Raw genomic sequence first — 22,661 nt, forward strand, 5'->3', positions numbered from 1 at the left:
AGTTCGCTGCCTCTTCTACCTAATATCCCTGAAATTCTCTCAGCTTTGGTTTTGTGTAAATACTCATGGGAGAAATGTTACTGTTCTTGCACCAAATGGATAAAGAGAAGGGTACTGTACAGATGTGGAAACAAAGTTTGCATCATGACATTTTTCTTCATTTTGAGGCCATATTGTTTCTTGAGCTTGGTTTATTTTCTAGTTTACACAACATCTTTTAGATACTGATGGAGGAAAATATTTTAATTTGCAGGTGAATTTCTAGGAGTATATTAAGCATAATGTATTTAAAATTTTAAAGTACTCCAATTGAGCATTTCACAACCCTCTACAAGAGAGTTCAGCCATTGAAAGCTTAGGACTTTGTTAATGTAAGAATTGTACTTTGAAATAAGGCATGCCCATCACCTGGTCTTACTATAGATTTTTAAAGACACAGTCTACAGAAAATAGGAATTCTATAGTATACTATGCTAGCTGATATATTTTAGAGCTTTTTGTTCTTTTTTAAAAATTTATTTAGGAGTCCTGTCCAAGGACCAGCATTCTGCAGACTCTTAATCTCTATGCTTTGGTCATTTGTAACCTTTTGTGTTCCTGGCCCTCCGATGCATGAGGGAGCTTCATTAATGAAAACTGAGAGATTCCTTAGTGTCCTCTTCTTTACCTCTGTTCTATGTTCTGTGTTCCTTAGGTGCAGAGGTTGCATTGTAGATGTGTCACTTAGGCCTGGGCAATTCATAGACAATGTCTGTGTGTGACCAGCTGTGGTACTTGGTAATAGTCTCCTTCTGGTGCAAAAGAAGCTTCTTTGATGAGTGGTGACCGGGATATTTGTCTGTAAATATAAGGATACGTATTTTGTACATAGTAAGAAAGCACATTAGCCTAGCGATGTGAGTCTTGGGGTTTTCTCTAAGATCTATGACCTCTCCAGCCATGTGTATTTGGTTATGTTTAGAGCACCACACTTGAGTTTCCTGCTATTGAGTGGGCTTTTAGTCCAATTAGGTAGCTGTTGATTGCCCCCAAGATGAAAATGCCGCTACTGAACCAATATCATATGCTGTGTAGGCCATTGATGTGGTTATTTGGTCTTGACGCTGGTGTTGGACCATCCATTGATGTTTTCCCTTGGCACCTTCACAGCACTCCCCAAAGCTATGAGAACTAGACTTCAGGGGAAGTGGTTTCAGGTAAGTTCCAGCTCTATTGCTCCAAATCCTGTGTCTGAAGTATGTTCTGTCTTCAGTAGTCGGGTCTTACCTTCAAGTTCTGGGAGGCCATCAAGGGCTGTGGCAATAGCCTGTATAATTTTTGGAGTCTCTTGGACTACCCTGGCCAACAACTCAAAGGAAGGTTTCTCCTGTCTTGCAGTGTTTCTTGTTATGTAGTCTTTAGCTATACACATGGACCCGTGTAGAGATACTGTATGTGTAATTTGTCATTAGGTTGTTGGACTAATATGATTCCCTCTGTTTTTTTAAAAACTAGCTTGCCATTATTTATCTGTCCTCTCTCTCTCCCTGTCTAACCCTTCCACCATGTTTTTCCCATTTAAAGTGCCCCGATTTTCCCCATTTCTCCCTTGATAATACTGGTCTCCTATGGTTCCATCTCTCTTGAGCTCCTACTTTCCCTTTATCCCCAAAGTTCCTTGTGTAACCCTCCCTCCCCCCTCTCATTTAAATAACCCCATTTTTATCCCTTTCTCCCTTAGTAACACCTGTTTCCTTCTGTTCTTCTCTCTCAGGTTCTTTCTTTGCCTTTACCTCCCTGGTTCCTTTTCATTATTCTGGTTCCTGCAGTTATGTCTGGATACATACTCATGAACTTTTTGTTCTTATATGTGGTTTTAGATGAATGACCCAGCTTGCTTTCAAAATGTAGAGAGTTAATTGCATCAAAGCAATTTACTCAAGATAGTATTGGGGGAGCTGTTAGGGTCAGAGCCTGGGCCTGGGCAGCCCTGACAAGCAAGGCTCGTCCACTCACCCCCCACCAGCCAGTTAAGCAGACAAGTCATAGTGAAATGCAGAGAAAAGAGATTTATTCAATGTGGCCAAACTGAGAAGAGGGACAAAGAGGTCCAGAGATGCTTCCATGTCCATCTTTGAGGTCCTAACTCGAGATTTAGGTTTAAACAGAAGACAAGAGGTATGCATAAAGAAGCAGGGAACCCCCAGAGCAGGCTGGCTTGCTAAACGAGCTGAGGTGGCTGGTGCAGTGAGACAGCCTGCCTCAATAAATAAAGTGCGGAATGATCCAGGAAGACAATTGATGCCAACCTCAGGCTTCCATACACACGCACACACACACATGCACCTACACACATGCAAACACACACACATGCACATGCACCATACGTGCATACATACTAAGATATCCCTACTGCCTTATTTGTTTGCTTTTTCAGTTACCCCTTTCTTTGCCTGTTTTCCTAGATAATTCCATCAGAACCCTATAGCCTGTGTCTGTCCTGGCTCATGGAGTTTCTAGAAAGCAGGGACTCTACCTAGCACTATGTTGGAGCAAAAATGAATGCCAATAAACTCTGAATAATAAACAGTGCATTTCCCATATCAAGGGTTTTTTAAAAAAAATTAATGCAGAATTGGGACAGAGAGATGACTCAGTGGCTACGAGCACTGAGTTGCTCTTGCAGAGGACCTATGTTCAGTTCCTAGCACCCACATGGTGATTCACAACTGTCAATAACTCCAGTTCCAAGGGATCTGACGACCACTTCCCACCTCTGTGGGCATTGCATGCACATTAGGTATACTTATATTCATACAGGCAATTTTTTCAGACATGCAAAGTTGTGGACAGTGTGAAACCACAACTTCGGTAGCAAGGCTCTAGCAAGCAAGTATAAAACATGAAAACACTTTCAGATTAAAAATAAGCACATATTTTGTAAAGATCTGGTTCCATTAATTCCACTCTGTCAATATCTGTTTTTTCAAGGATACTGCCAGACTCACTGTGGAAAGTCGAAAGCTAGCATGGTAGTGGAGTGGGGCTCAGGGTGCTTTCAATCTCTTTTAATCTAGTGCCATTCAGGCTGAAACCAGTTCTTTGTCTTTTCCCAATTTCTACTTTTCTGGTCTCCATTCCTTGACTTAGTCCTACTGTGTTTTGAAGGTATGTTTTAGACAGGCTTGTGTAAGTGCTGTCCTTGCTGTCCATCCCAGCTGATTATAATTTCTAACTGAAGTGATTTCCAACTAAAACCCCATTATCTACAGGTTAATGGCCTGTTTGACACATTTGACTTTTTGAAGGAGCCAGAATTATCTTGCCCTTGAAGTGAATGTATGTATGTATATACGTTGACCTGTAAACACTCATTCAGCATTCAGCACATAGAAACCGATGAAGATTGAGTAGAGGAAAGTGGGAGGGAGGGGGTTCTGAAAACTCACTGACACTTATATGTGGGAAGAGAAGGAAAAATCACATGAAAATTCCCTCTCTGTGCTTCTCTTGTTTCTACCTACAAACTGAGATGTCAATCAGTCAGTGCAAGATTATAGTCAAATCAAAGCATCATTGCCTAGGGATGTTGCACCTCTCAGATGTGATGGTAAAGAAAAGGCTTCTGTGGTAGCCAGTCCCTAGTGATGTCTGCCTCCTACTGTTCACATCCTGTGTGGTCCCCCTACCCCCAGCAGAAGTGATGCTATGTACTTCTGTGTTGGGTTGTGAAGGACTGCAGTGAGCCATGCTGCGTAGTGAAGGATTGCAGCCTCTGTGTTGGATCCTGTCTTCTGGATCACTCAGTTTAGACGTAGCTTCGTCATGGTCATGGGTAACCTTTGGGGGAAGCCCACATAGACGATGACTCCTAGTACTCTTGAATGCATCTGGAAGTGGATCTCAGATGACCACAGCACAGTTCTGCCTGACTCTGGCTGACTGTAGCCTAGTGAGGGGTTTAGAACTTGAGCCACCCAGCTAAGCCATTTTCAGATTCCTGACCAGTAGAAACCATGAGAGAATGAATGTTTTCGTTTTCTGTGTGTGGTGTGATTTATTACACAGTGCTAGATAAGCAAGCCAGTTGTACACAGCTGGATTAGACCAAAAATGAAATAAATTTTCTCTGGAAGTGCGGTCATTAAAGTCATTACTGGAGCTTTGGGGACTGTAGCTCCAAGCTTGTTTTTTTTATTATAGTTTCACCTATCATGAACTATTTGGTTGAATGCAATGTCACATTATTATTAATGTAAAATTTAGGTTTTAAGTGCATTTTCTATACTGCCTTATTTAAAAAAATTGTTTTTTTAAGCTTTAGGACAATTTTATTAGAGTTTAAAGAAAAATCCTCAGGACAGGCATGCTGTAAATCTCAGTATCTGCCTTGAGGAGAATGGAGGGGAGAAAGAAAAATGCCAGAAAGTCATGCCTGTTTAGAGCTGGCCTGGAGGTCAGACACATGGCAGACTAGCAGCCCCGTGGTGGGGAGTTTTAAAGAAAGGGTGAAAAAAAGCCCAAAATGTCGGGGCAGCCCAGAGTGTTATTGGAAGCATGCTAAGAAAAGAGCTGGAAAGAAGGAAAGCCCAAAGCATTGATCTCCAGCCATGCATAAATGGGACTCATACCTGATGTGTACCTGTAATCCCCAGCACTCGGGAGGCTGGGGCAGGAGGATTAGAAGTTTGAGGTCATGCACAAGAGTTCGAGGCCAACCTGAAATAAATGAGACCTTGTCTCAGAAAAAAAAATTTTTTTTGAAGTGATATAGCTGTGTATTTTCATGGCTAGAGCAAAAACCAGCCAGTCAATTTAAAAAATTATTTATTTTTATTGTATGTGTATGAGTGTTATGCCTGAATGTGTGTAAGTGTATCTGGGTCATGCAGTGCCTGTGGGGGACAGAAGAAGGTGTTGGATCCCCTGGAACTGGAGTGATGGACAGTTGTTAGCTCCATGTGGGTGCTGGGATTCAAACCCGGTTCTTTTGCAAGAACAGTTAGTGCTCTTAACTGCTGAGCCATCTCCCCAGCCAACTTCTAAACAGAAATAGAACCTCCTAAGTACAAAGAATTGCATTGTGATTTTTTTTATAATGAAACAGATTAAAATATAACTTGGCAGAGCTTAGAAATAGAGTTAAAAAGCAGTGCTTAAAAAATAAATTAAAAATGAAGTTAAAGAAATTAGTTTCCAGAAGTTATTGAATTTGTGTGCTAAAACATATTTTTTTTCTCCTTTCATTTTGGAATGCCTCTTCATTTGATGTACTTTTTATTTGTGAGCTCTGAGATTTACTTCATTTTGCTCAAACCCCTTTCTGTGTCTCTATTATGAACAGAAGAAAACTCAATCAAGTATCTTTATTTTATTTTATATTTTATTTATTATTTTTATTTTATGTGTATGCGTGTATTGCCTGCATGTAGGTAAGTGCACCTGTGAACTGGAGTTACGGACAGTTGTTAGCTCCCATGTGGATGCTGGGATTTGAACCCAGGTCTTCTGCAAGAACAGCCAGTGTCCTTAACTGCTGAGCCATCTCTCTAGCCCCGAGTATCTTTATTTTTAGATTACCACCACCTTTTGTTGGCTAATGTTTAGGTTTTCATTGACTTCTTGGAATTTATGGATTTTCTCATATGATCGACTTCCAAGCACGAATTCAAGAATTAAACGTTGAACTTTATGTTTCCATATCCAGAAAGCCCCTGCAAGTTGTTTAAGAAGGCTTATGATTTAAGCCCAAGGTTGTTAAATGTTGGTTAGGTCTGAAGCCAGCCTGCAAATGGATGCGTTTTATTTGGCCTGTGCTGTATTGTCTCACACAAGCGTTCTTTTAAAAAATAAAGTTGCCAACACTTAAAAGCCAAGGAACTTTACATTTTAAAAAGGTCTGATGGTTGTAGGCCTATATTCTTGCGCAGCCCCTGGGGGCTGAGGCTGAGGACTGCTGCCGGTTGTAGGCACAGGCATTGACTTCCCCTTTCCCATTACCCCAGGTGCTGTATTCCTTACCTTCTGCTTTACTTATTTTAGTTACTTGCCTGGGCCCTGTAGGCATTGAGTCTACCATCTTTGATAGAAACAGACAACTACTCAAGACATAATTAAGAAATAAGGTTGAGTGTTGAGGGTGTAGCCCAGTGGTAGAGCTCTTAGCATCCATGAAGCCAGCACTTCAATCACAAATAAACATGAATTTGCTTTCACTTGACTTACCTGGTTTTACCTATTACAACATGCCTAATCTGTGCTGATGGGTGTTCTTGGCTCTCTCTTTCCTTCCAGTCAACAGAGCCTTCTCTAACGTCCCATTCATCCAGGAAGTTGATTCAAATTTTATCAACGTTGTTGGTCTTAGAAGTCCTCTCTTTTATCTATGCTCTCTTGTTTTGAATTTCAACTTGTGCTGAGGTTTTGGACTCCTGTAAGATAAAGATTTGATCAGTTTAAGGAGTAACACTTCATGCTTGTTAGTGACAGATCAGTACATGTCCAACCTTTATGGATAAGGAAAAGGATCAAACAAACCATAAAACCAAGTAACTAGAACAGCACAGAATTCTTAAGGGAATGGAATTGTGTGGGAAGCAAACACTTGTCACCCTGGTTTCACATGTGACTACTATTTTAAACATTGTATTACATAAGCCTCAAGGTGCTGTTAGACTCATGGGAAAACCAAGAAAATGAGAAGATGCCTCCCTCACCTTCCACAGCTCTGGGGGTTGGGGGCTGCCTTCCTTTACTCACAGCAGAGATCAAATACTGTGAGCTATTTCTGTATTGAAAATATCTGAGCATCAAACCGAAGACTGCATGCTCAGATGTCTGCACATATGTAACGAATGGTTTAATATTTGTAAATAAGAAAACCTCCTTTTTTGGGGGGGGGCGGGCTGGAGAGATGTCTTAGTGGTTAAGAACACTGACTATTCTTGCAGAAGACCCAGGTTTGATTCCCAGCACCCACATGGCAGCTAACAACTGTCTGTAACTCCAGTTGCAGGGGATCTGACAGCTTCTTCTGTCCTCCTTGGGCATTGCACGACATGGGTGCACTTACCTACATGCAGGCATAACACTCATACACATAAAATAAAAATAATAAATAAAATATCAAAAAAGAAAACCTTTTTGACAATTTATATTCTAAAAATATATCTAAAAATGAATGACTGTTAATATTCAAAAACATAACCCTTTAACTTAAATGAGGGTGGGAATAAAGACGGCTACTGAAGTGTGAAGGAGCACATGAAGGCTTCTGGGATATGTAGTGATTCTTTAAAGAACAATGATATTTTCCTCTGGTGTTTTATTTAAAGGAGGCAATCACACCTAGTTTTGTTTATTTGTTGTTGTTTGTTTGAGACAGGGTTTCCCTGTAGTCCCAGCTGACCTGGGACACACTATGTAGGCCTGGCTGACCTCAGTCTCACAGAGACTCGCCTGCCTCTGCCTTCCAAGCACTGGGATTAAAGGCATGTGCCACCATGACCAACTGGCAGTCTATAACCTTTTGATATCACAAGTTCAAAATTTTTCCACGCAAAACCTGTTGGGGGTGGGGTGTTATTTTGATTAACCCTCCACCCTTGACTCAGCCCCTTCATCTCTCTATTCCTCCCTACTTAAATCTTTCCACCCCAGTAAACCCCCTCTACATTTATATTATCTATGTTTAAGGCATCTCCCTCCCAATGGTCTCCCTTCTAGGTTTCTGGCTTCTTTAAGAACTCTAAAGAGGAACACGCGAAATTATAGATTTGAAGATAGGATCACATATAAAGGAGAACATGAAGTGCTGGTTTTTATATGCCTGGCTTATCTCACTGAGATATTTTCCCAATTGCATACACTTTCCTGCAAATTTAATGAAATTTTATTATGTATCTGTGCAGCAGTTTCATTATCTACTCATCAGTTGGTGGACATCTGGCCCGATTCCATTTCCTAGCTATTATGAATAGAGTAGCAATAAACGATTTCATGTAGCCCAGGCTGGACTTAAACTTGCTGTGGAACTGAGGAAGACCTTGGACCCCTGATCCTCAAGGGTTCTGTGCTGGATGGCTTTAGTTGTCAACTTGACACACCTGGCTTGAGGGAGCCTCAACTGGTGAATAGCCTCTATTGGACTGGGCTGTGGTCATGTCCGTAGGGCATCATCTTGATTATTGAGTGATTGGGAGGGCCCATCCCACTGTAGGTGGTGCCACCCCTGGGCAGGTGGGCCTATGTTGTCTAAGAAAGTAGATTGAGCAGGGGCCAGGGGAGCAAGCCAGTAAGCAGCATTCCTCCATGGCCTGGGCTTCAGCTCCTGCCTCCAGGTTCCTGCCCTGAGTTCCTATCTTGGGCTCCCTCAGTGATGAACTGTGACCTGAGAGATGTAAGCTGAATAAACCCTTTCTTCCCCAAGTTGGTATTGGTGAGAGTATTTTGTCACAACAGTGGAGAAACAAACTAGAACAGGTTCACTTCACAAAGGCCAGGATTACAGGAGTGCCCAACCATATTGATTTTTTCATTCGAATGTTAAACATAGTTATATATACTTTTCGTCTTGCTGTGGAACAGTGTAATATGTCACATTAATATGTAATAAAAGAAATGTCTTTAAAAATTACTTTTGAAGGTTAATTTAAAGCTCAAAATGAGGCTAAGATATTTTCAGGCCCTAGAGATAAATTTCTTGGGTCACTACTTTGTATTTTTGAAACAAACTAATGAGCATCTAAGTCTGTATGTATCAATCTTTGATTTCTTAAACATGTTAATCAACTGAACATCCAAAAGCTGTTTTCTGAATTAGTGTTAAAATGAGTTCCCAGAGATTCTCCTATGAGAAGTCATTTTCAGATGTGCATAATTTTGTGTATGTTTCATTCCTACTGTTTCTTTGTAGAGTTGGGAAAGGAAAAGGGGAGGGAGTGTGATGGGAAGCACTTCCTGGAATTCGTCCATGGTACGCATGTGGTGCTCCGCTGTGCTTGTAGTGCTTGGTCTGCTGCTGCGTTCACCCTGAGCAAAATCTTCTAGACTAGAACAGGTTTTACTCTGTTCTTCCCCCAAATCTAGCCAAGTTCCCAGCAAGTAGTTAAGTACCTGATGAGTGAAGGAAGACAGGAAAGTAAGTGCATACACCAACAGGCTAGAGTGAGGGATTATATCAGGATGCCATCAGCTGTGGTTACTGAATATCCACAAGTGACTTAAACAATAAGGACATTTTTTTTTAATTTCAGATGGTATAAAGTTCAGAGTCAGGGCAGCTCCAAGTGAGCAGTGTTGTGGAGGAACCAGATGTTTTTCATTCTCAGCCATCCTCAACATACTGGTGATTTCTTCCACCATAGTTGCAAGATGAATGTAGGACTTTCAGATGTCATTTGCAGATATAGCCATAGCCCACAAGGAAGAGGTGATGTTTTCTTTTGTGACTCTCAGTGTATGCAGAGTTAAAACCTTCACGGATGCTTCCAGTGGACTTCCACTCAGGTCCCTCTGGCCTGGATAGGCTCACAAGCCCATGCCCAAGCTGACAAAAACTACTGGGTATATACCAGTGGTGACTGGCTTGAAACACCAGAGGAAGCGGTAACAGGGAAAAAAGAGAAAGATGTGCCATTGGGGAAAGAGCTGGGGTGGGGGCAGGCTGAAACAGCTGCAGGACATGTAGCAGGCATGGTGTGCATTCTTACCTGTAGAAGAGCAGCTGATGTAGAATGATGTATGAAGGTCATAGAACAGTATCGTTTCTAGGGAACACTGTGGTATTCAAGAACAGATCCCAGCTTTGTAGGCCCATACACATTTGGTGCTTCAAAAGACATGAAAATGCCAGTTCAAAATTGCTGGCCCTTGCGCAGGTCCTTGGAAACTTCATTACCTACACAGATCTTTCTCCAGGGACATCCCCAGTCTCCCTACGTGTAACACCACTGCTCTGGAAAGGTCACAGGACAACACGGGATGGGCTTGGGTAGCATGTCAGGAGAACAGTCTGCTTTATTATTACCTCATAGTGTTCAGGCTATGTAGCATGCATTACCTGTCATCATTCGAGGTAAAATATATGGGTATAAAAAGATAGATAACATTTTTTAAAAAGAACTTTGACTTTTTGTTAATGGCTTATTTACTTATTTATGCTGCAGATGGGACCTCAGGCATGCTAGGAGAGTGGTCTGCCTGCCCCTGAGCCACATCACCAACCCTAATAGTGATTTTAAGCACTTGAAGCTCATGGTTCGTTCTTTACTATTAGAAACTGTGTGAGACTGAAAATACAGAAATAGGTGAATTAATCTTTACACTTTATTGAGATAAATGTTCAGCCCACTGTCTTAGTTTCTTCCTATTGCTGTGATAAAATATCCTGATAAAGGTAACTTAAGGGAGATAGGGTTCACTAGGTTCACAGTTCCAGGTTACAGTCCATCGTGGCAGGGAAGTCGCAGTGTCAGGAAGAGCAGAGAGTGAAGGCCTGCTTGCTACCTAGTGCCCAGCTGTCCCGCTCCATTTCATACAGCCCAGCGTCCCCTGCTCAGAGCATGTCTTACCTACAGTATAAGCGACTCTTCTCACATCAATTAGCCTAATCAAGACAATCCATCCCTCTCTGACATTCTCAGAGGTGAGCTGTAATCTAGACAACCCCTCACAGGTGTGCCTAGAGGCCTGCCTCCGAGGTGCCAGGTCAACAATACTTATGATCTTACCCATTTGATTCTGGTAGGTGCTTAGAATTATACCTGCATATTTTTTTTAAAAACGTTTTTTATCTCTTTTCATTTTATATGCATGAACGTTTTGCCTGTGTACATAGATGCGCCATGTGTGTGCTCGGCCAGAAGAGAGCATTGGATCCCTTGGAACTAGAGTTACAGATGGTTGTGAGCCACTGTGTGGGTACTGGGAACTGAACTCAGGTCTTCTGCAAGAGCAGCCAGTGCTCTTAACTGCTGAGCCAACCCCTTAGCCCCCTGATTTGAATTCTTAATGAACATGTCTCTAATGAACAAGGATTACATATACTGCACTTTATATTCTCTTCCTGTTTCTATTGTGTGGGCATGGGTGTGGGTGCTGGCTGTGAGAGAGGGCTGGGGATGGCGTCCTGTGCCAGCCGTCCTGTTGGTTCTGGCTGTTGTAACAGGCAGAGACTGTTTCTGAGGACTCTGTTACATTGCTGTGTTGACACCCAAGCCTTCCTGCTATTCTGTTTGTAAAACAAAATCCTCTTATCTACCTCAGGTTTTTGAGATTACACATGAACTTGACATCAAATATCATATTTCACACCAGCTTTTAAAAATTAGAGCATGTTTTTGCTAATGAATGTAGTGTTAATTTTCGGAATTGTGTCACCAACTGCAGAACTGAATGAGCCTAGCACATAATAATCTTCCATTAATACTTATTTAATGAAGGAATGAATAAACTATTTATACAATATTGAGACTGCTAAGAAAATCATGATAATTTAAGGAAAACAAATTACAGCTATCAACCTGTATTTGATAACATGAGTTTTTTTTTTTTAATGTCATATTACGCCAGGCATGGTGGCACATGCTTTTAATCCCAGCCTTTGGGAGACAGAGGCAGGTAGATCTCTGTAAGACCAGCCTGGTCTCCACCTGGGCTGGGATTAGGGATACTCTGTCAAAAACGTAACAAAACAAAGTATGTCATATTACCAATCTTTTGAAAAATTAACCACTGTGTCTTTTTCAAATTACAGACTCAAGTAATATGGTAAATAGCAATTTTAGCTTGACAATTAAGACATGCACATATTGTGATAGCACTGCAAATCTAAGAAAATATAAACATATTTGGGAAGGAAGGGATGATGAGTAGGGGGGTGACTCCATGATCCTAAGATAATGAATATGGGGGGGTGACTCCATAATCCTGAGATGACTGGAGTGGGGGAGGTGACTCTATGCTCCTGAGATGACTGAGTGGGGGTGGGTGTCTCCATGATCCTGAGATGACTGAGTTGGGGGAGGTGACTCCAGGAACCAGAGATGAATGAGTGGGGTGGGGGTGTGACTCCATGATCCTGAGATGACTGAGTCGGGTGGGGGTGTGACTCCATGATCCTGAGATGACTTGGGGGGCTGGGTGATTCCATGAGCATGAGATGACTGAATGAGGGGGGTGATTCCATGAGCCCAAGAGTACTCCATGATCCTATATATGCACAGAAGTGAGTCTGTAACTGTGTATGGACCTTTCACTTCTCAAAAAGGCATTTGTTGCACAGGTATTAAATGGGTCTGACTGATTGTCTTCTGTCTTTCTAAAATTGAAATTTTTTTATAGCTGTTATTCTTGGACATACAAGTACATTAATATGTGCATTCAAAAGACATTTGCTGGCTTTCTGATGTGTAACATAATTAAGCTAAATCTATTCCTTTATCTAAATGTTAACATTTATATATAAAATTATGTTACTAAGTTGTAAACCTCATTTTTGAAAATATTTTTTAAGTGTACAATGAAAAGATGGCTTATTTTGTATAAAATATTAAAAAATCTTTTCAAAGTATTACAAGATGAAAGGAATTTAAAAATCGACATTATTGGCACGAGATTCTTGCTAATGTTTACTCACGTAAATAGCACAAAATACTGCCTAATTAGTGTGGTTGGTAAATTTTTGGTACTTTAATTTTCTCTGTTATTGTAAACCAGGCATAAAATGCTTGCCTATTGAGAAGTGCAGAATTGTCAGAGCTTAAACAGCTGACATCTGCTTACTCTCTTAAAAAAAAAGAATAACAAGCCATTTCAGCCTAATCTACCTCAAATGTGTTCATGTAAATGGAGGTCCATCTATTGACCTGTGTTCTTTTCAGCTCAGGATTGGTCCACATGGTTTATGAAACCGGGAAGGCTGATTTGAAATGCAGATGTCGAGAGAGTGCAGTGCACCCTCCCCTTTTTTCTTTGCTGTATCTGTCAGGGTGAAAAATGGCTTGCACAAGGGTCAGTCACCCATACTCACTTAATTACTTTTCTTGGACCCACAGAACTGTCACAAGCTGTGGTGGATGCAGGAGCTGTTCCTCTTTTAGTACTCTGTATCCAAGAGCCAGAAATTGCTTTGAAAAGGATTGCTGCCTCGGCCCTCAGTGATATTTCAAAGCATTCTCCAGAGCTGGCACAGACAGTGGTAGATGCAGGGGCTATCGCTCACTTAGCCCAGATGATCCTCAATCCTGATCCAAAATTGAAGGTATTTTAAAAACGAGATCAAGAGACAGACAGACTAGACCTCTTACAATCCAAGAAAATGAAAATGTGTATAGACTGATGTTACACAGTAAAAATAATTAGTAAATACCGTTGGAAATAGATACAAATATATAGTTGGTCTTTGTGAATGTGAAACTAGTGTTGTAGGGTTCACATTTAAGATGTGATTTGGAAATCCATATGCAATGCTGAACATTAGAGGCAGCATCAGGGTTAACATTAATAATTAAAACAAGGCACCAAATCCTGGGCCTGGAAGGACCTACGGGTTTTCTAGCCTATCACTAGAATATTTGAATTTCTTATGGAAATTTGTTGTACATTTATTAGTCCTCTACAAGTTTTCTAAATTCATAAGTTATATGTGGTTTTAAAATAGTTAATGTTAGGTACGCATGGGAAGTTCTTTGAGGTGGTACCAACATCACTCCCAAAAGATGCTAATTCTGCCAGTTACCACAGTAAGTAACACTTGGGTCATAAATTAGCAAGCTACGTACTGTGTGATTAAGAAGTGGTATTTGTCCAAAGGTCATACGAGTTAACTGTCTGTAATATGCAGGGTTATTAAATAGCCTGTTGAGAACTAATGGGGAAATTGGGGAAATCTAAAAAATTAAGTTTACAACTAGACTATGAAAGTTGCAAGGCTCAGAAATCTTAGGTTTTATCAGAGCCGTTGGCATTCATCAGAGGTTTTATAGGATTTTTGTGTGTGTGTGCTTTGCTTTCTAATAAAGGAATTAGGAAATTATAAGGCTGTTTAAATTACATGTGAACTCTGAGGTATGCTTGTGTACTTTACATAAAGTATTGTTTTATTTCCCTTTTTTGCTTGGCAGCATCAAGTCCTCTCAGCTCTCAGTCACATTGCAAAACATTCCGTGGATCTGGCAGAGATGGTCCTTGAGGCAGAGATTTTTCTGGTTGTGTTTAGCCTGTCTGAAGGACGAAGATGAATATGTGAAGAAAAATGCTTGTGCTTTAATTAGGGAGATTGTGAAACATATGCCCGAAGTAAAAGCAAAGCAAAACAAACAGTAAGCAAGCTTCAAGAGACAATCATACTTAGTTTTGGTTTTTAAAGAAAACATCAGTCCGTTTATGGGGCCTCTGGGTTGTCCCATGTGATATAACTACAGCGTCCCAGCACTGTTGGCATTTTGGGCTAGGAGATCTCTGTTGTGGTAGAATGGATGTTCACCAGTGTTCCTGGGCTCTGATGACAACAGTGCTCCTCCCCCAAGCGATGACAATAAAAAAAAAAAAGCCTCCAAATTGTCAAATGTTCTCTAGGGAGCAAAATCACCTCCAGTTGAGAACAACTGAATTACATTAATGGAGTTTGAGTTTGAAATTCAGTTTCTAATCATTTCCAGATTTCCACTCTGGGTTGCAGGGACTGTGGATGTCTGTCATCCTTACGTCACCTGGAGCAGCAAAGGGTATTATATCTATACGTTAGGTCAGAACACAGAGGTTCCCAGGCTTAGTGTGGCTAGGCTAACAGCTGCTCTAACGTGATTTTCAGATGTGAAAGAAACAGAGGCAAAGCAAACTCCTGTTGATTCTGTACTTGCCATTTTTCTGTGTGTATTTTGACTAATCAGTTTTCATTTCATTACACATTAAAGTCCTCATTCTTCAGCTAATATCTTTATTTGGTTGAAATTTTCCAGAACTGAAGCTCACTCAGCTTCTAATCTCTACCAAAGGGGGTATGTAGGTTGGACTGCTTGAAGCCTGATGCTCGCTTTGGGCATTGATTAATTTTTATGCTTAGTCACTCCGATTGTGTATTTCAGTTATGAACTTGCCCTGGGCTTGGCATCTAGGTGAAGAATTTTGAAACTGGTTACAATAGGGATAAGCACTTGGGAGGCAGAGGCAGGCAGATCTCTGTGAGTTCAATGCCAGCCTGGTCTATATAGTGAGTTCCAGGACAGCTGGGGCTTACAGGGAGACCCTGTTTCAAAAAGACAAATAATAAATAAATAAATAAATAAATAAATAAATAAATAAATAAAATCACACAATAAAGTCCTTCACAGTGATTATACTATGTGTTTGAAAGAGCAAGACTATCATACTTGAATATTTCTTTAATAAATACAATAATATCTATGAATGGATTTCAATTTGACCAGGTGTTTGTAAGTCCTAAGTAAAGAGTGGCCACATCCTATTAAGGTGGGCTTCTCTGTCTGGGTTGCTGTTCTTGCCTCTTAGCTCCTACAGCTGATCGTTAACGCAGGGGGTGTGGCTGCGGTGATCGATTGTGTTGGGTCCTGCAAAGGGAACACAGGGCTGCCTGGCATCATGATGCTTGGTTTCCTGGCTACTCATTCTGAGAACCTGGCCATGACAGTGATCATTTCCAAGGTGTGTGCCTGCTTCCTGTCTCCTAGTTTTTGAAGTAGGCTATTTACCATAGGACCATAAGCTGACCCCCAGAGGCTGACTCTCTCTCCACTGGCACAGGAAATACTGCTAGCCAGAGCGAAAGAATTGCTGAATATTTTTCAATTGTTTTATTATTTTATCTAGGTGCTTAGTAGTATATTTTTCAGAGCTATCTTTATTTTCTTTTAAATATTTTATTTATTACTTTATTTTATATGTATGCACGTATTGCCTGCATGTTATGTGCACCTGCACCCGTGTCATGCAATGCCTGCGGAGGACAGAAGAGGCTGTCAGATCCCCTGGAACTGGAGTTATGGACAGTTGTTAGCTGCCATGTGGATGCTCGGATTCGAACCCAGGTCTTCTGCAAGAAAAACCAGTGTTCTTAACCGCTGAGCCATCTTTCCAGCCCCCAAGAGCTATCTTTAAAAAAAAAGGTGTAGGTTACATAAAATATAAAGTTTTCTGTGTCTAATAGCAACAAATATCAACTCTTTTGAGTATTACTGTTCTGTGTATTTAAATATTAAATATATGTACATCCTGAAGGATTATTGTATTTACACACTTGAAAAGGACACTGCAGTTAAAAACAGCATTTAAATGACTTGCCCATTAATTGTTTTCACTCTTCTCAGAGGCCTTTTATTCCTCCCTTTCCTGTCATTTTGATAGGGAGATAGTCTCATAATGTCTGTCAGATGTAGTCAATCAGGCAATCAGGGTGCACAGCAGACAGCAGTATTTTGTTTGACGTTCTGGGGATTTTTGCCTCTTCTCAATTTACAATTTTGTACGAACCTACCCTGTGGTAAAGCCTTGGCCCATAGTAGGTGCTCACAAAACATGTTGATGAGTAAATATTGATCTCCTGAAGAGCGGTTCAGAAACCATGCTACAATGTGTGTGCCTGGCAACCCTCTAGGGGGTGGGGTTCTTATCAGCATAGAAAACCTGCTGCTGTTTGTTAAACAGAAATGCGGATTTTTTTTTTTTTTTTTTATCCCTTGCTAATCCTCAGAATAAAAAGGAACCTGGATCTTGATTTTCTGCCGACTCCACAGTGGCGCTCTGCGCCCTCCTTCGCCTGCTCCATTCCATTGTTCTGCAGCCGTGGATTGCACAGCAACCGCGAGGAGAGCGGAGCTGGTGCTTGCGGAGGGTCACTGAGGATCCGCTGGGATTTTTTTTGATCTTCGGCTCCTTTATGGAGTCAGAGAGCCACTGCATCCGAGGAATGAAGGCAGCAGGGTTACCTGCGCTTCTCCGCACCTCACCCGTATCCACCTAAGCCAGGCGCTCTCCCTTCTTTGCTTGCAGGGACAGCTGCGGCCAGTCTCTGTCCCACCTGGTTTGGTTCTCAGAACTCGAGGTTCAGGGGTGACAGAAGTCTGAGGCAGACCGCAGAGCAGTGCAGCGTTGTCTGCCTGCCCAGTGCTGTGCTTCAGGACCAGTGATCATGCCCAGCACTGAATGGGTGTTCATACCAACCAGGGCCAGTGAGGCAGAGCTGGGCATGGGGGCAGGGGCTGCCTGTGCTTCCTTTCTTTCTCAATCATGTTGTCTTACAAGTGTGGCTTTTTACATACCTACTTCACTCTGAAGACAGGTTTGACCTTTTGTATCATTGGACAACCATTATTTTTAGGAAAGGATCCAGTGAAGAAACTGGTAGCTCTCTGCAGGAAATTGACCCTGAGGGAACAGATTAAAGGGGGATGGAGAAGCACAGATGATGATTTTTCGCTTTGCCATGGGACATGTGATGCTGGTTTTGTGGTATTAAATTTGAAGTAATTGCTATAGTCTCAAATTAGTTTGAAAACTATGCCTATACAGAATCTGCAATTAAAATTTGCTATGTTTATTTATTCCTCCTTAGGTCTATAAACGGATATATTTGAGACCCTTCAATTATGTTATTATTTAGATAAAATTGAAGTGTAAGATGCAAAATGTAAACATGTACTACCCGTGAAACAAAAGTAACGTTGACACAATCATGTTAAAATGAACAAAACTATCATTAAAAAGTTGACCAAAATTAATGGAAAAGTATATGTTATTTCAGCAAAAATATTAGATTACAGTTATATTCCATCTAAAAAGTACTTGGAATGGATTTTTGCTCATATTATTTATTTGATTTTGAGCCAACTGTAGTAGTAATTTTTTTCAGATTCACCATAACTGCTGAAAACGAAATTTAACTTGGTAGGGAGTGTGTGTGTGTGTGTGTGTGTGTGTGTGTGTGTGAGAGAGAGAGAGATGTGTGTGTGTGTGTGTGTGTGAGAGAGAGAGAGAGAGAGAGAGAGAGAGAGAGAGAGAGAGAATGTTGCTGAGTATTGAACTGAGTAGGCCGTGTACATGCTAGGCAGTGCTCTGTAGCTACATCCCCAGTCTTAAATTAACTTTCTCAACAAAAGAAAATAAAGGTTTAAGATCGTAAACGCTTTTGTTTGTCACAGTGGAATCTGGCTTGGCCTAGTCTGTAGCATCTGTTGTTTGCCTAAATGTTCCTCTGTTTGGGGGGTGAAAACTAGCAGAGATCTTCGTTAAGTTGGATTGTTGAAGATGATAGAGGTGATTTACTTCCAGTCATTTTATTGACTTAAGAAACAACTGCCCCAGTGATGTGCTCAGTTATTGAACCATTTAGGACAAAAAAGAGATCAAGGCGGAAATGATTTCTTCTAATGTCTGAGAGACACAGAAGACTCTTTAATCCTGCTCTAGATTTATAACACTTGCTCTTTTGATCCCCACTGCAGGGTGTACCCCAGTTGTCAGCCTGCCTGTCAGAAGAATCAGAAGACCATATTAAGGCTGCCGCCGCCAGGGCCTTAAGACAGGTTGGGAGGCACACTCCTGAACACGCGAGGGTCATGGCTATCACAGACACATTGCCTGTTATGCTCTCCCTGTCAGCAGAGAGCTCCGAGGATCTGCAGGTGAAAATGAGTTTAGGGAGGTTTTAGGTATTGACTCATTTTTCAAAAATATGTGCTTTAAATATTTTAGTTTTCCTGATGGACTGTGTAGTTTTTCTGAGTCAAGAAATACAAACTTATCAGAAGAATAAGGTCAGTCTTCCTGGAAAAAGAGACCCTTGTCTCTAAAATTAGTGACAGATTTTTAAAGAAAGGTTTGGACAGATAAATATTTGGCTATAAAGTGAATGTCAGTGTTTTGCATTCTATATTTCTGTTGGCATGAAATAAGAATGGAGAAATAATAGAATTTTTGAGTTTGGATTTGTTGGAGATTATTTTATATTTAAAAAATAAAAGAAGTCCAAAATGATTTTAGTCTCCTTTCAAAGAAATATCTAGCATATTCCTGAAGCCATAATTTACTTCTCCTGACTTCAGGGATGCCTGATCTCTTAATTGTGTGATTCATATTATTTCCTTTAAAAAAAATCCATAAGATTCTTTAGGTTTGTTTGAGACAGGGTCTCCCTTGTAACCTCACTAGCCTGGAACTTGCTATGTAGACCAGGCTGGTCTCATCTCACAGAAATCTGTCTGCCTCTGCCTTTTGAGTATTGGGACTAAAGGCATACACCACCTCGCCCAGCTAAATCATGCATTTTTTTAAAGGCAAGCTTCATGAAAAAATTTTACTGGCTACTAAGATGCTCCACAAAACACAAACATAAAGCAGGATGGACTATTTAATAATTTTATAATTTCAAAGAAAAATGTTTTCTAGAAGATTTCTTATTAGATTTTCTTATTAGGAAAATATTTAGCTCGAACTGATGAGGAAAGTTTACAGAAAATACAGTATTTCATAAATAAATAAAGTTAACAGGGTTGGCCAGATGGCTTGATGGGTAAAGGGGCTTCTTGTTGAGCCTGATGACCTGAGTTTGGAACCCACATGGTAGAAGGAGAGAATCTGACTCCTTCCTGCAAGTTGTTCTCTGACAGCTACATTCGTACCATGGCAGGTGTAGGCATGCCCCCACCCACATACACAGAAAATAAATAAATAAATGTAAATTAAAAACAAATTAACAGTAAAGTACATTACATTTTTCATTAAACAGCAAATGAACAAATAGAAAAACACATTTACTGAAATGCAACTTTATATAAGGCAGAACCTTTTCTTGGCTATATAGTTTAGGCACTCTGAAAGTTAGGGATAGTAAATTACCTGTTTGATTTATAAACTTATGAAAGTGAATTTGTTTTTTGGCTATGGTTGCATGCTTTCTTTTTTCCCTATGAATTGATTGGGGAAAATTGATTTTCAAGAGTAACATTTTCTCAGTATTTGTAAGACTTTCACATCAAAGCCATGGTTTAATAGATTCAGGTGTCACTCACTTAGCTAGAGTTGCAGCCACAGAACAAGTTTAAGCAGATTGACAATGCTTTTCCACGGTGGGAGCCTTTGGCTTCCTGAGGAGGACCGCCTGTTCCTTTGCAGTCTTGAGCAGTCCAGGCACAGCTGAGTTACATGTGCTTGCAGTCTTAATCTATGTACCCTACCGTCTTTTGATCTCACATTTCTTAACCTACTGTCTCTTTCCTTCTCTCTCTTTTAACCTCCTCCCTCTTTTCCTTCTCCTTCTCCTCAGTCCTCTCCCCTTCTCATCCCTCTCCTCCTGTCTCCAGTGATCCAGTGACTCTAAGCGTCCTCTGCAGGCATAATCTGGGCCCAGACTATAGTAGTAACTAGGTTCAATTTGAGGTTTATTAATAGATTCATTTAATATGTAAAAATAATGATCTTTTCAGGTTCCTGATTTTAACAACTTGTATTTTCTTTTACACTTGGGAAATAAAGTGAACACATGAGCTAGAGTTAGTTTAGTGATGCTTGCTTGTAATCTCAGTACTTGGTGGGCTGAGGCAGGAGGATCATGAATTTGAGGCTGGCCAGGGCTATTTAGTGAGCTCTTACCACCAAAGGCTGGAGAAAAGTGCTGGAGAGATGGCTCAGCAGCTAAGAGCACTGGCTGCTCCTGCAGAAAGCTTGGTTTCTAGCCCCCACATGGCTGCTAACAACAGTTCATAACTCCAGTTCCAGAGAATCTGACACCCTCTTCTGGCCTCTGTGGGCATTGTGTGCACATGGTGCACTTACATACATGCAGGCAAAACATTCATACATATAAAGTAAAATAAATCAAAAGGTGTGTTTTTTTTAAAGCTGAATGAAAAAGGCAGCTGGAGAGATGGCTCAGCAGGTGAGATTTACTCCTCTTGCAGAAGACCAGGGTTGGGTTCCCAGCACCCAGATGGCCACTCACAACTGCCTGTAACTCCAGTTCCAGGGAATCTGATGCCCTCTTCTTGCCTCTGTGGGCACTGGACACACATAGTGCATACAGACAAGCAGTCACAGACACATATATGTAAATAAAAAGAACTAAATTTTTTTCAAAAGCTGGGAAAAAACATAAACTAGAACAGGAATAATAATGATAATAGTAGAATCTATAGTAATTACATCTTGAGAAACCCTAAGCTAGCACTTAGGAGGCACTATATATATATATATATAGCCTGCATGTAGGTAAGTGCACCTGTGTCATGCAACGCCCATGGAGGACAGAAAAGGCTGTCGGATCCCCTGGAACCAGAGTTATGGACAATTGTTAGCTGCCATGTGGGTGCTGGGATTCAAACCCGGGTCTTCTGCAAGAAGAGTCAGTGTTCTTAACCTTTGAGCCATCTCTCCAGCCCTGGCACCATATATTTTTTTATATGCTTCTAAATGTTGCTGGGGATTAAACCAGAGCTTATGCGTGCCAGGGAGGCCCTCAGTCATGAAACTGTCTCCTGCCCATATAATTTGGTTTTTAATAAATTACTGTGATATTATATTGTATAAGTACAGAGTAAAAGAAATTGGAAAACCTCACTTTTTAAAGTGAGATAAACTTTATTGCATTTTAGTTTATCAAAGGTGGCTTTATTAGGTTAACTAATAGCAATGAAGTTTCTTCCACTTATATATGATACAGTGTTTACTTTCAGGAAATACACTGGCATTAAATTATAAAGCAAACCTTTATCAGTACTTTTCCTGGCAGCAAACAATTCCCAAGACTCCATCGTTCCTTTGTTTTCCAAGGTCTGTTGGATTGCATCAGTTGTTGTTTTAAAGGCTTTAGAATGAAGTCAGTCAAGTCTGCTTAACACTATCTCAGTGAGGAAGAGTGACTCCAAAAACATGAGAAACTGTCTAGTGCTGTTTTCCATTTGTTACTCTGTAGCAGCTTTCAAATTATAAGGCCACATTGAAGTTCATTTTGTCCCAAAGGCATGTCAGCTTCTATAAGCCCTCTATAATTGGTTCCAATGGGCAAGAACCAATGAGCAGCCTCTTGGAATTCCTCCTGTGTTGTCACATAGCATTGCTATTTGCCTGATCATATGTTATTCCAAGTACTTTAATAAAAAAAATGAAAAAAACTTTCTTATATACGATTATCTATTGGGGCTGGAGAGATGACTTGGTGGTTAAGAGCACTAGCTGTTCTTGCAGAGGACCTGGATTTGGTAACAACTGTCAGTAACTCCAGTTCCAGGGGATCTGACACCTTCTTGTGACCACCAAGGGCATTGCATGACATGGGTGCACTTACATACATGTAGGCAATGCACTCATACACACAAAACAAAAATAAATAATAAATAGGGATTATCTATATATGTTATGAAAATCTTTGGGCATTTTCACTTTTTATTATGGAGACCTCATATTGAAGAACTTTATCTTACTCTGGCATTTCAATCAGTTACTATATGTAGGATATTTATTTGGTCACAAGATACAAGGCCAGCATATAAAAGTATTTTTTCCTATAAACTAGTAATGAACAATTCAAATATGAACATTAAAAAAAAATTTATTTTTTAATATAATTTGAAAACATTATTTAATAACCACATACTTAGAAGAAGCATTTAATTACAACAGCACTGACATATTCAATAACAAGTTCCTGAGCTAAGATGCATCTCTTTCAAAAT

The 22,661-nt window shown here is 40.5% G+C and overlaps 1 protein-coding gene across 1 annotated transcript in view; it reads left to right on the forward strand.

The window, feature by feature from the left end:
• Spag6 (sperm associated antigen 6) overlaps positions 1-22,661 on the forward strand; it is a 60,838-nt gene that overhangs the window by 23,886 nt on the left and 14,291 nt on the right. Inside the window, 5 exon segments of the mRNA XM_008831767.1 lie at positions 13,035-13,240; positions 14,103-14,192; positions 14,194-14,277; positions 15,490-15,642; positions 18,438-18,644. Coding sequence (XP_008829989.1) covers positions 13,035-13,240; positions 14,103-14,192; positions 14,194-14,277; positions 15,490-15,642; positions 18,438-18,644 — 740 coding nt within the window.

The sequence above is a fragment of the Nannospalax galili genome, unplaced genomic scaffold, assembly GCF_000622305.1.
Source record: "Nannospalax galili isolate Female #2095 unplaced genomic scaffold, S.galili_v1.0 scaffold14, whole genome shotgun sequence".
Taxonomy (NCBI): Eukaryota; Metazoa; Chordata; class Mammalia; order Rodentia; family Spalacidae; genus Nannospalax; species Nannospalax galili.